This window comes from Salvia hispanica, chromosome 1 (genome assembly GCF_029641045.1).
Source record: "Salvia hispanica isolate PSC_SH4W2 chromosome 1, Shi_PSC_v1, whole genome shotgun sequence".
NCBI lineage: Eukaryota > Viridiplantae > Streptophyta > Magnoliopsida > Lamiales > Lamiaceae > Salvia > Salvia hispanica.
In genome coordinates this window covers 24,633,033-24,648,470 of record NC_142692.1, presented here as the reverse complement: position 1 = coordinate 24,648,470, position 15,438 = coordinate 24,633,033, and the positions used below count along the sequence as shown (strand labels likewise).

The 15,438-nt window shown below is 35.7% G+C and overlaps 2 protein-coding genes across 2 annotated transcripts; both read left to right on the top strand.

Moving 5' to 3' along the window:
* Positions 1-5,459: 5,459 nt before the first annotated feature.
* Positions 5,460-7,370, top strand: LOC125185340 (protein NUCLEAR FUSION DEFECTIVE 4-like). The gene has a single exon (XM_048081864.2). The coding sequence runs from the start codon at positions 5,595-5,597 to the stop codon at positions 7,251-7,253; it is 1,659 nt and encodes a 552-aa protein (XP_047937821.2). The 5' UTR covers positions 5,460-5,594; the 3' UTR covers positions 7,254-7,370.
* Positions 7,371-10,717: 3,347 nt separating this feature from the next.
* Positions 10,718-13,354, top strand: LOC125219282 (uncharacterized). Its single transcript, XM_048121218.2, has 4 exons — positions 10,718-11,061; positions 11,482-11,592; positions 12,697-12,765; positions 13,133-13,354. Exons 1-4 carry the CDS (start codon positions 10,918-10,920, stop codon positions 13,181-13,183), a joined length of 375 nt encoding a protein of 124 aa, XP_047977175.1. The 5' UTR covers positions 10,718-10,917; the 3' UTR covers positions 13,184-13,354.
* Positions 13,355-15,438: the final 2,084 nt, after the last annotated feature.

The window sequence follows — 15,438 nt, the reverse complement described above, 5'->3', positions numbered from 1 at the left end:
TGATGCTTTATGAGGCTTCTAACTTTGGTTAAATTCGGGACGATCGGATATTGTTTGGACTCCCGATCATGAAGAGAGAGAGAGAGAGTTAGAAAAAGATAATAGAGAGAAATGATAATAGAAAGAAGTCACGTATATGGAGCCTAGTTTAACTTAGTATGTACTTGAACTAATGATTTGCTCCTTTGACTTTGCCTTTCAAATATCAAATTGGTCCGGGCCATAACTTTATGGGTAACATTTCTAAGTACTTAATGAGTTGAATTTTTAGAGTGTTAGGACTAAATTTAATTAGTTCTTATTTGGAATTTATTAATTATGATTAAATTAATTGCTTGAGAATAAATTCTCTTGAATTAATTTAAGTAAGTGAGTTTGTATGTTTTTTTTTCTCAAGTAAATCATCAAATGTATTAAATTAATTAATCTCTCGATTAATTAATACCAATAATTAAATCTTTGAATTTAATTAAAGTAAATGAGTTTATGAAAGTGAGAAGGAAAAGAGGATACATATCTTAAGAGCATATCATCCGCTATTGTTATTTCCTTGAAGCTAAATAGTTTATTACTCCATCTTTTATTGGACAAGGTCTATCGCAAGGAATTTAACTCCAAGTGAGTTAATATTGTCATACGGAGTAAGAAGCGTACGAGGTGCACTTTCCTATCCTACAATGGATAAAATATAAAGTATTGTTTTATGACGATTAATTATGAAAATAATGTTGTCATGCCTTAAATGTTTTGTTTTATGTATGATGCCTATCTGTTTGGTTATACTGAATGTGCTATGCCAAGTAAAGTAAGAAATCGAATTCGGGTTCCAGCAAGGGGAGAGTCCCTACTCGGACTAGTGTACATGTGGACCGTGTGTCATCGAGAGGTTTGGCCGGTCCTGTGCTCGTGGAAAGTGGCCACTTTTCCGGCACAAGAAGGAAAGTTCAGATATGGCGGATTACAGAAGGAACTAAGACTGATCAGTCAACTTTTTAAAGTAAAAGAATTTAGTAAGCTTGGGTCTTTTTCAGAAAAAAAAAAAACCTCGAGTATTATTTGTATGATGGCTTGGCAATATTTGTTTTTATATATATTGTAGATTTCGGCAACGTGTGCATTGAGTACCCCTGTACTCAGCCCTACATGTATTTCTAAATGTGCAGGTTGAACTATGATGGAGTGGAGTGTGCTGAATCAACTATCTTATCCTACTAATATGTGTTGTATCAAGTATCTTATCCTACTACTGTGTGCCGAATAAAGAAATCTACCCTACTAGTGTGTACTACTCTCGGAGGATTATGTCTTCATACATGTAACCGCGTTCCAGTCGCTTCCGCTGTTTTATTCCATAAATTGAGATCCCTATTTCTAAAGAAACTCTGATGTGTGCTATGTCGTGTTGTAAGAACCTTAACTCAATTTTGCATAATCGAGCGTTGATTAAGTGAGTATTGTTTGTGAGAATCCTTTTTATCCAAATATTGTCCTTCTATTCCATCCCAAGTCATAACCCAATGAGCTTACTTATACTTAGCAAAATTGGGTCGTGACACCTAACCCATTATAAACTCTATAAATAAGGATGAAGGGAGAGGAGACAAATACACCATTTACAAGAAGTGAAATCCTAGTCTACACACTAGAATTTTCGGCCCCCTCTTTCTCATAGGGAACTCGAAAATTCCACTTTCTGTGCAATTGATTTTTCTTGTCTTCTCCTTTAAGATCCTTATAATTTCTAAGAGATTCCTCCCACAAGGAATTTAGATCTATAGAGTTGAGTCTTAGGTTAGAAGATCATTGGTCTTGCAATCACAATCAAGCTTGAAGATCTACACGTGGAGAAGTAGAAAGCCACTTCGATTATTTGGAGAATCAAAATTGTAAGTATACATCATAATTTAATTTTAAATTATGTGATTAATTGCACAATAATATGTTTCTACATGTTTAAGCATGAAATTGAATCGATCCACATAATCTCCTAAATAGATTCTTTTGTGGATTTATTTAATTTGCAATTTCCGTTGCGCCAATCCCAACAATTTCTAGAGTCACTATTGAACAATATATGTTCTTGGTTATATGTGTTTGTAGTTTTTTATCAGACATCCAAAATATTTTAATAACTATTTATGAGTTAATTTTAATAATTTTTTTTTAATTTTTATTTTTGGTGCATAATAATTTGATAATCCCTTCGTCCCAACTAAGTTGATGAATTTTTTTTGGAGACATAAATTAAGAAACTATGTTAAATAAGTTAAATGACGATAAAATACAATAGGAGAGATAAAGACATACTCCCTCCATCCTCCATAAGGAGTCTCATTTCTTGGCGGCACGAGTTTTAAAAAATGTTAAGAAAAGTGGGTGGAAAAAAATTAGTGGAATATAAGTCTCACTTGTATATATAAGTTTTAAATGAAATGTGAGTGAAATGAGTTAGTGGAATATGAAACCCTATTACCATTTATGGTAAAAGTGAACCGGGACTCCTATTCGCAGACGGACTAAAATGGAAAAACGAGACTTCTATTCGCGGACAGAGGGATTATTAAAATAAGAGAATGAATAAAGTAAGAATGATTAAATTTTTTTTTTACTGCCAAAAATATAATGACTCAACTTAATTGAGACACCCAAAAAAGAATAAGTATGACTCAACTTAGGGCTTAGGAAATTCTTGGCCCAATTATGCCAATTATGGTTGTTCACCTTCCACTAATTAATTCCTTGAAGCCTGCCAATTAATGAGAGGCCAACCCTGTTCACACTAAATGGAAAAGAATTGAAGTTTTGGATAATAGATAAGATTTGTTTGTGCATTGGGCTCTCCACCAAGAATTAGACTTGATTTTACAGATTTGCCCCATCTTCCCACCTCATTACCTTCTCTCTCACTCGTTGGGGGGGGGGGGTTAAAATTTGTCAATCCTTAATTCGATTAGGTCAAAGTCAACATTTGGGGTTACTATTTGGGCCATATTTGAAATCAATTCTTGTACACTGAATAATGGGGCCTAGAATTATATATGTGCCTAATTCTCCCTCAATTCTTGAAGATGTTAAAATTAGAATTCTTCTAAAGTGAACACACCCTTAGATGGAATAAAGAGAATCAGTGAGTATAAATTTTGGAAAGAAATACTATTTGTCGTGTGTCACACGGGTGAGATACTAGTTTATGCAATACGAAGCATATAAACAATTGACTCAACTTATTTTAACACAAGTAGTACTCACAAGTGTACCTGCTAGAATTAGCAAGCAAGAGTATCGTATCCCACAGAGAAAATTTTATATCAACTTACGTACCACGAACCAATGTTGACTACTATCTAGACATAAAAAAAAGATTTGTTTTGTTCGTAACAACTACTTCAAGCATATAAAAAGTAAATAAACAAATAAGAACAAATAAACAAGAAGGAAGGAGATAATATGGAGAAATTTTAGAACTCAAGGATCCGATGCACAATTATTAGCTCTTATATCCAATCTATTTGTCTTAAGTACCTTTAAGTGTCTCTAAAGTTATTGAGTTGATCACAATTATAGATTAAATCCATCCCCGAGGTGAGAAATCTGTAGATTAGGTGCTAGGATTGAAGTTTCATTCTAACCCTCAACCCCTAACTTCCAAAAGCATAAAAAGATCAAAGACATCACCCTATTGAATTAATGTGTGATTTACTCTTCATTCAAGATTAACTATTTCATCTCCCAATTAATCTAATTAATCACACACATTCAAGCGGTGATGTTCAAGAATATGAAAGGAATGTGACAAAAAAAAAAAAAAAAATCAAACAACTACAAGTGCAAGTAAGAACAAAATCAATTGGACAAAAACTATGAAATTAGTGCATCATCATCGCCAAGAATTCTACAAAAAGAGTTTAGCTACTCATGTTCTTAACGAAAACCAAGTTTTAAACAAAGGATTCCATCAAATACATAAGTAAAATCAAACTAGATACTCCTGTAGAATGAATCTATGGAGTGGAAACTTCAATCTTCCACTTTGGAGTCTCCAATCTTCAATTCTTTCTCAAAAGGTGTTCTTGGGGGTATGTGGAAGTGTAGGAGGCGGCTGGTGACTGAATATTCTGACCTAGGCATTTTTTTAACTTTATTTTGCTCTTCAAAAATTGTATTTTGGCATTACAAAATGGATCTTTGCGTCGAACCCCTCTGGGTGGCTTTGTTGGTAAAAGGGTACCCGACCGAGTATATATCTCTAGACTCCTCACAGTACGTTTCTGATACCCGTCTAGGTGGTCAGTTGACCATAGTATGACCTGGACAGGTGGATGCCCCTGGACTCTTTACTCCTTGTGAAATTGATATGTCCGGGTGACCATGTGGTCACCAGAGACTCGAACGAGTGAAACTCTCTGGACACTCCATGATGTTCTTTTGTCACCCGTCCGGGCGTCGCTTGAGTACCTATGCCTTGTCTGGATGAGTGTCTTGCTTGGCTCCAAATCCGCAATTTTGTCATTTTTTACATGTTTTTCTCTACACAACTCATCAAAAACATCAAATTCCAAAATAGCAACAATTAATTAGCTGAGAATATACAATTCAAACAACATAACTCAAGAATAATCACATTAATATAACAATTAAACCGATGAAAATAAGTTTTTCAACAATGCAAAAATAAGAAAGTAGATGTACATACACTTACAAGACTATTTAGTAATTTATAATTTACTCTATTTGTTCCGAGGTAGATGTTACACTCGAGCGACTACACAAAATTTTAGGAGATACTCCCTCCGTCCACGAAAATTCGTCCCGGTTTGACCGGGCACGGGTTTTAAAAAATGTAATGGAAAGTGAGTTGAAAAAGTTAGTGGATTGTGGGTCCTACTTTTATATATTAGTTTTATAATAAAATGTGAGTAGGAATGAGTTAGTGGAATATGAGATCCACTACCAAAAATTATAAAAGTGAAATGGGACAAATTTTGGGGGACGGATGGAAATGGAAAATTGGGATAAATTTTCGTGGACGGAGGGAGTATTATTTTATAAATGAAGAAAGAAAAAATATTATATTTTTATACATTAATAGGGAAAACTTTTTTCATATAAAGATGACATTTTATATGAGATAAATTATAAAGAAAAATATGACATCGACATTGAGCCATGGAAATCGGATAGTATTAATTATTAAAAATAGTTATTGAGACATAGAATCGGATAGTATTAATTGTTAAAAATAGTTATTGAGGCATGTAATCGGATAGTATTAATAGTTATTGAGACATGGAGATCCGATAGTATTAATTATCAAAAATAGTTTTTCTTATAAAAGATAAATACACAAATGGCTAAAAGCCTAAAACAGTAATTTGCAAAGGCGAGATCTACTAGTCAATCTTTGCTTCCATCCACACCAATAGCAATCAAACACTAGCTACTCCAAGAAAGAAGGTAGGAGTAATAAAAAGAAAATGATTTAGCTTAGAGAGCAGTATAAGTAGCTATCCACAAATTCATAATCGAATATTCAACACTCCCAAGTCCAAACAACATTCTTATCCCCTACCAAGAACAAACCAACCAAAATCAAAATGGCGGAGGGCGGCGGAGCAGTAGCGATGCAGATGCTCCGCGGGCGATGGTTCATGGTGTTCGCGTGCCTCCTGATCCTGTCAATGTCCGGCGCCACCTACATCTTCGGCGCCTACTCCAACGACCTCAAAACCTCCCTCGGCTACGACCAGACCACCCTCAACCTCATCAGCTTCTTCAAGGACCTCGGCGGCAACATCGGCGTCATGTCCGGCATCATCAACGAGTTCACCCCTCCCTGGGTCGTCCTCGCCATCGGCATGACCATGAACTTCTCCGGCTACTTCATGATCTGGCTCGCCGCCACCCACCGCATCTCCCCTCCCCCCGTCTGGCAGATCTGCCTCTACATCTGCGTCGGCGCCAACTCGCAGACCTTCTCCAACACCGGCGCCCTCGTCACCTGCGTCAAGAACTTCCCCCAGAGCAGGGGAATTGTCATCGGCCTCCTCAAGGGCTTCACCGGCCTCAGCGGCGCCATCATGACCCAGCTCTATCGCGCTTTCTACGCCGGCGACTCCAAGTCCCTCATCCTGCTCATCGCCTGGCTTCCCGCCGCGGTCTCTCTTGTGTTTTTGCCTACGGTTCGTTTGATGAAAGCCGATTCCAAGCCGGAGAACGAAGTCCGCGTCTTCTACCATCTCCTCTACATATCTCTCGGCCTCGCCGGTTTCCTCATGATCGCAATCATCTTCCAAAACTGGCACACTTTCACTCAGCCAGCATACGCCGGCTTCGCCACCGTCGTCCTCATCCTCCTCTTCGCCCCGCTAGCTGTTGTCTTCAGAGAAGAGCTCAATAATTGGAAGGGAAGGAAAGAAGAAGAAGTGAGCGATTCGACGACGGCTGTGAAAGTGATCACGGAGGAGGCTGGGCCGGAAAAGGTGGAGGCGACGCCGTGGTGGAAAGACGTGCTGAAGCCGCCGGAGAGAGGCGAGGACTACAACATACTCCAGGCGCTTTTCAGCATCGACATGATCATTCTGTTCACAGCAATCACGTTCGGCGTGGGCGGGACGCTGACCGCCATCGACAACCTGGGGCAGATCGGGCGGGCGTTGGGATATCCGGCGAAAACTATCACTACGTTCGTGTCGCTGGTCAGCATATGGAACTACCTCGGGCGGGTCACAGCGGGATTCGTGTCGGAGATAGTCCTGGCCAAGTACAAGTTCCCGCGGCCGCTGATGCTGACGCTGGTGCTGCTTGTCTCGTGCTCCGGCCACCTCCTGATCGCATTCGGCGTGCCTAACTCGCTCTACGTGGCCTCGGTCATCATGGGGTTCTGCTTCGGGGCGCAGTGGCCGTTGATCTTCGCCATCATATCCGAGATCTTTGGCCTCAAGTATTACTCCACGCTCTACACATTGGGCGGGGGCGCCAGCCCCCTCGGGGCGTACATTCTCAATGTGAGGATCACGGGGCATTTGTACGACATGGAGGCGACGAAGCAGTTGGCGGCGAAAGGGCTGACGAGGAGGCATGGGGAGGATCTGTCGTGCACCGGCGTCGCCTGTTACAAGCTCGCGTTTCTCATCATCACCGCCACTACCATGGTTGGCTGCATTGTTTCCTTCATCTTGGTAGTGAGGACTAGGAAGTTTTACAGAGGGGACATATACAAGAAGTTCAGAGATGAGCAAATTGCCGAAAGTTAAACAATTGGAAACAGAGTCCTCTGTTTCTCATCTTACTTACTTTATCATGGATATTATGTATTGTAGATAAAAATATCATTTACTCAATTGATACAAGATTATAATCGCTTCACACAATGGCATACTTGTTTTGATGATTGCAAAAGAATGTACTCCATGAGTTGTCATTCCACAGCATATTCTTGCACCATCCAAGTTTAAAAGAAACAAGAAATGTGAATTAGCAATGAATTGTAGGACAATGTTATGAAAAGTGAAAGCATGTTATCATGTGATGGAAAATGGAAAGGGATTGGGCAGTAGTGCTTATTTAGTTGCTTATTGCATTCAACTTTTTCTGTGTATGATGGAAAAAGCCCCCCACCCATTTCAATCTATCCCAACTCTTGTGAAGAGTTGTCGGCTAGTCTTGCCCACTTGTTCTCAATCAAGACAAAACAATATTATGAACGGATTCATGGCCCAAAATCAATACGCTGCTATAGTGCTATTAGACTTTCAAAGCGTGCTTCTTTGTTCAAAAAGTTTGAAAAATGCAGGCAGAGGCAGATATGGATCTTTCTTAGGTGTGAATAAGGTATGTGTTACTATTAAATTGAAATTGACGTCCACTTGTGGGGTGGGTGTCTGTCAAATTTGTTACTAAAATCCAGCCGGAGTTTCAATCATGAACCTTAAATCAACTCCACGACCATTTTGTGAATCCTAAACCATAAATGTACTTATGCTATTATCCACATACATACTTGAAGAGTTATAAAAGTATACTCCTAGTCTTAATAAATTAATTATTAACCTTAATTGGATAAAATGAATCATAATTGATAATTTGAAAATTAGAGTAAAGCATACATAATCAGAATCGAAGACAGAAAATTTAAAAAATCATATTTGCTTTATTTTTGTGTTCAATTAATCAGAATCAGAATCCAATTTTGGTGCTCCATTTCATGTAGTATCATTTTTATTGTTTCACATATTCTCTGTTTCTTTAATTTTAATCTTATATACAGTACTACTTTATTTCAACTTTGTAGTTGGAATCAAGAATTTATTAGTATATAATTGTTTCTAGAGTGAACTACAAAAATAGTCCCTGGACTAAACGTTTATCTCAAAAATGGTCATTTTTCACTGTTTCTTGACAAAAATACCCTTTTGGGGGGTTTTGGTGGTTTGGGCAATTTGGTCTTTTTACATTTTAAATCTGATATTATTTCAGTTAATAGTACTAAATCTGATATTATTTCAAAATTATCATTCTTCTTCCATTTTGTCATCCTTCACTTTGTTTCTTTATTTCAATATTAGATTTAATTTTATAAAATTAAATTTTAAATTTCGATTCTTAAATATCAATAAATTTTTTTAATTATTAAAATTACTATTAAATAACAGATTAATAGTTTTAATCAATATTTGATAGCGTCTAATATTTAATCAATAAGATACGACGACACCTTAGTTTTAATCATAAATAGATCATATAACACGATTTATTCCGAATAAATATGCATCTAATGTAAGACTAATATAATTTTCGTTTATTAATTTGAAAACAATCAAAATTAACTAGAAAATTTCAACAAAAGTTCTCCTATATCAAATTTCAGTAGTATCAAATTTTTAGTCAACTTCATAATATTTTTAGTCAAATTCTCCTATACATTAGATGCATATTTATTTCAGAATATATCGTGTTATATGATCTATTTATTATTAAAACTATTAATTATTGATTAAAACTAAGGCGGCTGCGTACTTTATTGATTAAATATTAGACACTATCAAATATTGATTAAAACTATTAATTTGTTATTTAATAGTAATTTTAATAATTAAAAAATTTATTTATATTTAAAAATTGAAATTTAAAATTTAATTTTATAAAAATAAATCTAATATTGAAATAAAGAAACAAGGTGAAGGATGACAAAAGGAAAGAAGAATGAAAATATTGAAATAATATTATATTTAGTACATCACAAAAATAATATCAGATTTAAAATGTAAAAAGACCAAATTGCCCAAACCTCCCAAAACCCTCCAAAAGGGTATTTTTGTCACGAAACAGTGAAAAGGGATCATTTTCGAGATAAACGCTTAGTCCAGGATTGTCTGGGGATATTTTTAAAGTCCAGGGTTCATTGGCGTGATAAACGCATAGTCCAGGGACTATTTTTGTAGTTCACTCTTATTTTTAAAGTTTATTGGCACTTTTATTAAATAAAAATTATATGGAGTATAGTTGATTCAAAAATAAGGTGTACTATATAATTTTTTAATTCTAGTTTTTTAAACAAATATAGTAATTGTGATGTATTGCACTTTAATAGACTATTTTATTACTATAAATAAGATTACGATAATCAATTTAAAGACCCCCACAAAAATAAGATTGCAATAATTGCATATCATACGAAATTACCATAGTTGTACCCAATTTTCGGTAGGTCTCGTACCTAATGAAGCAAATAGATGTGATCTTAGGCTGTATTAGTATTATAAATAACGCACTTAAGCCCATCATGTAGAAATATTCTAACGAGATCTAACTTCAATGGAATTATGGAATCATTGGTAGGGACTAGGGACACACAAACACACATAATTAGATTTTTCGTTAAAAATTAATTAACAAGTAGTTCCACGTAAAGTTAGTTAACAAAAGTTACATGAACAAAACATAGATTTTTGTATTTAATGAAATTCAAACTCAAATGATTTTTACATCAATTTTGTAGGGAGTTACGTGTTTGATGAATAACGTATAGAACTTGTTATTTCCTTATTGTTTGAGTGAATTTGCATAAAATTAGATCAAATTTAAGGGTGTGGAGTTAAGCAGCAATAACAATACAACTTCCTATGCGGAAAAAATCAATAATCCAACTACAAATAAAGGAAGTGCTTAAATATTTTAAATCCTTTGATAGTGAAGATCTACTATGGAAGGAAGCATCTCCTTGAATTTTGATAAATGAATACGACTAAAGGGGGATCCCAAAGGCAGCAGAATTTTCATATTTTTGTATTGTAATTAAACTAGTAGTAGCCTATGTAATGTACTAACAAGTTCTTCAACTATTTATCCATCTGTTAGAGGTGTTCCAGAAATGTCTATGAGAAGTAAAATGAGGAGACGCAGTTTCAGTTTCATCACCTTCTTGGCTCCATTGAAGAAGCCAAATATTTTCTTTTCTGTTTTTCGATTGGAAGTTTCTTGTTTGATTTAATTCATCTAATTTTCAAATTTTAAACCTAGATTTTTGTATTCACTAGATTCATCTTGTTTTCAATTTATATTTTTATCCTAATTCATTTGACATGATTAAGTTAATAATAAAATTAATTAAAAAATAATCTTTTCATAAGGACCGAATAACCATATAAAATGTTTTATCACAAAGCCCAAATTATGTTAGTACTAAACATAAATCATTCGATATAGGCCGTTTCTTCTTCCTCACCAAAAAATCATATCCAATCCAATCCAATCCAATCCAATCCAATCCATCGGTATTGGACACTCTTCTTCAACTAAATCAAAACTCAAATTCTTATCTCTTCAACCACAACACATTAGGAGGATAATCTTATTCGTGAATTCATACTCCAAGAAAAACCAGTAATTTCTCATCACAAATTCGCAATACGCAAAAAGATGTCGGTGAAAGGAGCAGCCCTGCAGAAAGATGTTCCGTGGAGGGCGTCGACGGCTGCAAAACCTATTCCTAAAATTCACCACTCTCCCATTCTCCGCCTCCCTCAGAATCCTTATTCTCAATTTGCCCTTTCTGTTATGAAGGTTTCTTTTGCTGCCTAATTAATATTTTAATTTTCCCTTTCTTCAAGTTTAGCTGTGTTGTGTGGTCTTCTTTCCTAAAATTCATTCTTTAATACAATCCTGTATGCCCTATATATGTTCATTGGAACTCTTATTATAACACAAGCAGGGATGATGGGAAAGATCCAAACTTTCTAATTCATCTTTATCCAGAGGCGGGGCTCTACAGTTTTTCTATTAGACATTCATCAATATGCTGTTTAACAACCTTGTTTTGGGATGGGGAAGGGGATAATGTTTCGAGATTATGCCAATTTGCAATGCTGGTGATTTATTTTATCTGAAGTATTTTTACTTTGTATGTTCTCCTTGATAATCTTAAAGGTGTGGTAGCTTCTACATTTATATAAACACCTCGTTATTTTGGATATCATTTCTCAGCATGATGATCCAATTGGGAGTGGCCTAGGGAAAGAGGCTGTGGTTGAAGCTGCAGGGCCAGACTGCATTGTGCCTGGGCAAACTGTACCCATCAAGTTACTTGGTCTCAAGGTGCCCCCTTCTCCATCTGCTTTTTCTTGTACAAGTTAAAACTTGGAATTCATATCTTCATTGTTCATTTTGCATGCATATGTGTGGCCTAATTGATGTGGGATTGTATTAGATTAAATAGAAGATCCTAAGTAATTCTACCTGTTATTGCTGAGACTTGCCTTTACATAAACCATGGGGGAAAATCATATTGTTGCATAAAATGACATAATTGCAGTAACAAGGTGTGTTGTTTGATATAGGTGTGTTGTTTGATATAGGTGTAAATGTGACTGAATATCTTGCAGTGAACTGGGACATGCTCATCTTGTTCATGAATTAATCGAAGGAGCCATGGACAATATAGCAGTGCTATGTCTATGCCTCAGAATATATTTCTTATGCTGTGACTGATATATCTTAGGATAATGTCGATTAAAAGCATAAGAGTATCAAAGGGCCTTGATGCATGTGTTACTCATCCTCTTCTACTCCTAACTCAAGTTTCCCTGACAGTCCTAAATGCTAACATGGAAAATGGACATATGCTGAGGAAAAGAGGGATAAGTAGATTTTCTAAGTTGAAAAGACATGCATTCTATTAAATGAAGTAAATTTTATCTGCTCTTTATGCATAGCTTTTTGCTGTAGAGTCAAAGATTTGGGTGGATAGAATATCTCCAGATTCTCCTGGCTGGGGATATCTTAATGTTCGATAGTAACATTATGAATATTGACCTTTTGGATAGCTAAAACTTCTACTGCAATAAATATGTTTATTGTCCAGTAGCAAACAAATTTCTAGGCACTGTGGTCTGCAGTTAGGCTTCTATCAGATGATTGTTGAAGAGGCAAAATTATAATGCTAGAACCTTGCAGTCTATGAATATATTCATCACTCTATCCCTTTCGCATGCTGTTATAAACTATCATGGAGAATGCTCTATTATTGGCTGATTTGATTATTTCACTTTCTATACTTTCACTCTAGATCCATTTATGGTCATGCAAAGTCTGCATGATCCGTGGGACTGCTTTTGTTATTAAGTCAACTTCATGAAGTTTGAACGCCTCATTCGAACTTATATATTGATATGTTAGTCTCGTTTGTTATCACTTTTGTAGGTATGGCCAATAGAAGTGGACTTGAAGTTTATGGAACCTGTTGGGCGGGAACTCAAATCAATTGGCAAAGTAAGTTCCAACAAACATTTTATTATAACATGAACAAAAAAGAAAAGAAAAAGTGTTTTTGTTGATTATTTGTGTACCTCACAAAGTAAAAAATTTAAGCTGAAGATGTGTACTAGATCATATTTTGTGCTATATAGTACATAGATTAGCTTGTAGAAGAATGGATAAAATTGAGGAAATTAGTGAATGAGTTGGCTCTCCCAGTGTCTGCTAATTGTCTAGTGAAGCCATGACATGATGTCAAAATAAAGCCTTTTCTATTCTGGAAAAATGGATGTGTTGATATCTGCTTTTTTCAACAAAAAACACCTTAAAACTAGTGTGCCATGTTTGTTATTAATAGAGTTATTTGTTATGGTGATGGCAGTTCATGGATTCAGCCGTTGATCTTATGAACAAGTCGTTTATTGATCGCTAGCGAGATTATCAAGTGTGCTGCTAGCAGCGTATCTGGAGAGGGAAGCCAATATTTTTTTATGTAATAATCTGAATGTGTTGTATTTTTGGTGTGGAGGCCTGTACATTCAAGAGTTGAATCAAATGAGCGATACCATTCAAGTGATGTGCTAATCAAGCATTTTCGATTGTTGATTGATCTTCCTCTGATTCCATTTCCAATTCCTAGCCCCTTACCCTTCATTAATCCTATCTCTCTGCCTCTGATTCCATTTCCAATTCCTAGCCCCTTACCCATCAACTCGTTTATAGTTTATGTCTTGTTTTTAATGGAAACACTTTTTTTTGTCTTGTTAGTTTTAAATGATAACTCATATATTTTTCTCACTGTTTATATTTTATTCACAATACATGAAAAGAATGGAAAATTATAAACTATCAAGTCTTATTTTTATTATTTCTTTAAATTAATAATGCGATAAGTTAGGATACAAAAATATTTGAACTTAAGAGAAGAAAGTTGTGAAGTGATACTAATTCCTTTAATAAGATTCTGGCGTCGCGATTTTGATTGGTGGAGAGATAAAAGGTAGTTGGGGATGTTTTGTTGTAGATGTTTGCCAGAAAGTTACAGAATTGAAATAAATGATTGAATACAAAATAATGATAATTATATTTCTAGATTGTTTGAAAAGAATAACAATGTCTCCTATAAGAGCAACTCCAAGAGGAGAAGGTAAATTAAAAGGGTATAGCATGTTTATACCTTCTCAAAAAGTGCAATATACCTTTTATAAAGGTATATAGAAAGGTATATCGCTTAAAAAATATAAAATAATAGTACAAAAGCATTAAAAAAATATAAAGTGTTAATACATCCTCAAATACCTTCCCCCTTGGAGAATTATTTTTTATGAAAAGAAGATAAATGTGGTGGTTATATGATTTTACCTCTCCATCGATGGAGAGGTAAAGATACCTCTTCAAAATGGAAAAAAGGTATAATACCTTCTCAAATACCTCTCTCCTTGGAGAATGATTTTTCATGAAGAAAAGGTAAATATGGTAGTTATATTAGTTTACCTCTCCATTTACCTCTTCCCTTGGAGATGCTCTAATACTAGTCATAACTAATGAACAAGAAAACAATAGTATATGGGAAATATATAATACTAATAGACTAAATAATATAGATATGATAATATATATTCCTTTCGTCCCGTAAAAATATATGCACTTTCCATTTTCATTCGTCCTGTAGGGATCAGATTAGGTGCGGATTCACTATTTACCAAGAACTCTTTGTTCTTCATTAGGAGCGCTCAGTCAAACTCTAACCACGCGACTGATTTTGTTGAGTTATCAAGATTACAACCAAAGAACTATCAACTATTACAACTGTAGTCAATATGCTAAGCTAGGGTTCTTGAAGTATCAACAAAGTTCTCCTAAGAAGCCTGCACACTGAATAAACGGATTAGTGATAACAAACAAGATCCTCTCGAACCAAAAGAGATATGCACACTCCGGTAAACACAAGAAACAAGAGAGAAACTGAATAGATCAAAAGATGGCTCAGAAACCCGCCAATAACCAGATCTATTCAACCAGAAACCAATCCAAGGGAGCACCGTTGAATCTGACTAGAGATCAACCTCTCACCGCAGAAGTCAACACCACACAACTCAACCACACAGGATCTGGAAGCACCGAACACCAACTCACACAGAAAAACCTCACACAGAAACCCTAGTCTTTCACAACTCTCAGCAACCAAAGCAGTTGCCTTCACACCACTCACACTTGTCCACTCACTGAAGAAACCGTGAGAGATTACCCAAGAACAGTGGAAGATCAATCGGAGAAGAAAGGGAATTCAGAGAGAGAGATTTAGGTCTAGCGAGAGATGAGAGAGAGAGATAGATTGAATGAGAGACTCAAGAGTCTCTCCACTCACATAACTAACACACTCCACAATCCAACGACTCAAAGCCATAATCCGGGTGAGTGACCACGTGGCGATATGTATGCATAAAATTTTGATGGAAAATGGAGCTAAACCGGTAAGAAAGAGACAAAGAAGGTTGAACCCACTTATGCAAGAAGTGGTGGAAAAAGAAGTGAAGAAATTATTGAAATTTGGGATGATCTATCCCATATCCGATAGTGAGTGGGTTAGCCCGGTGCAATGTGTACCCAAGAAAGGAGGAATAACCGTGACAGTCAATGAAAAGAATGAAGTCTTAGCAACTCAATTGGTGAACTCATGGAGAGTTT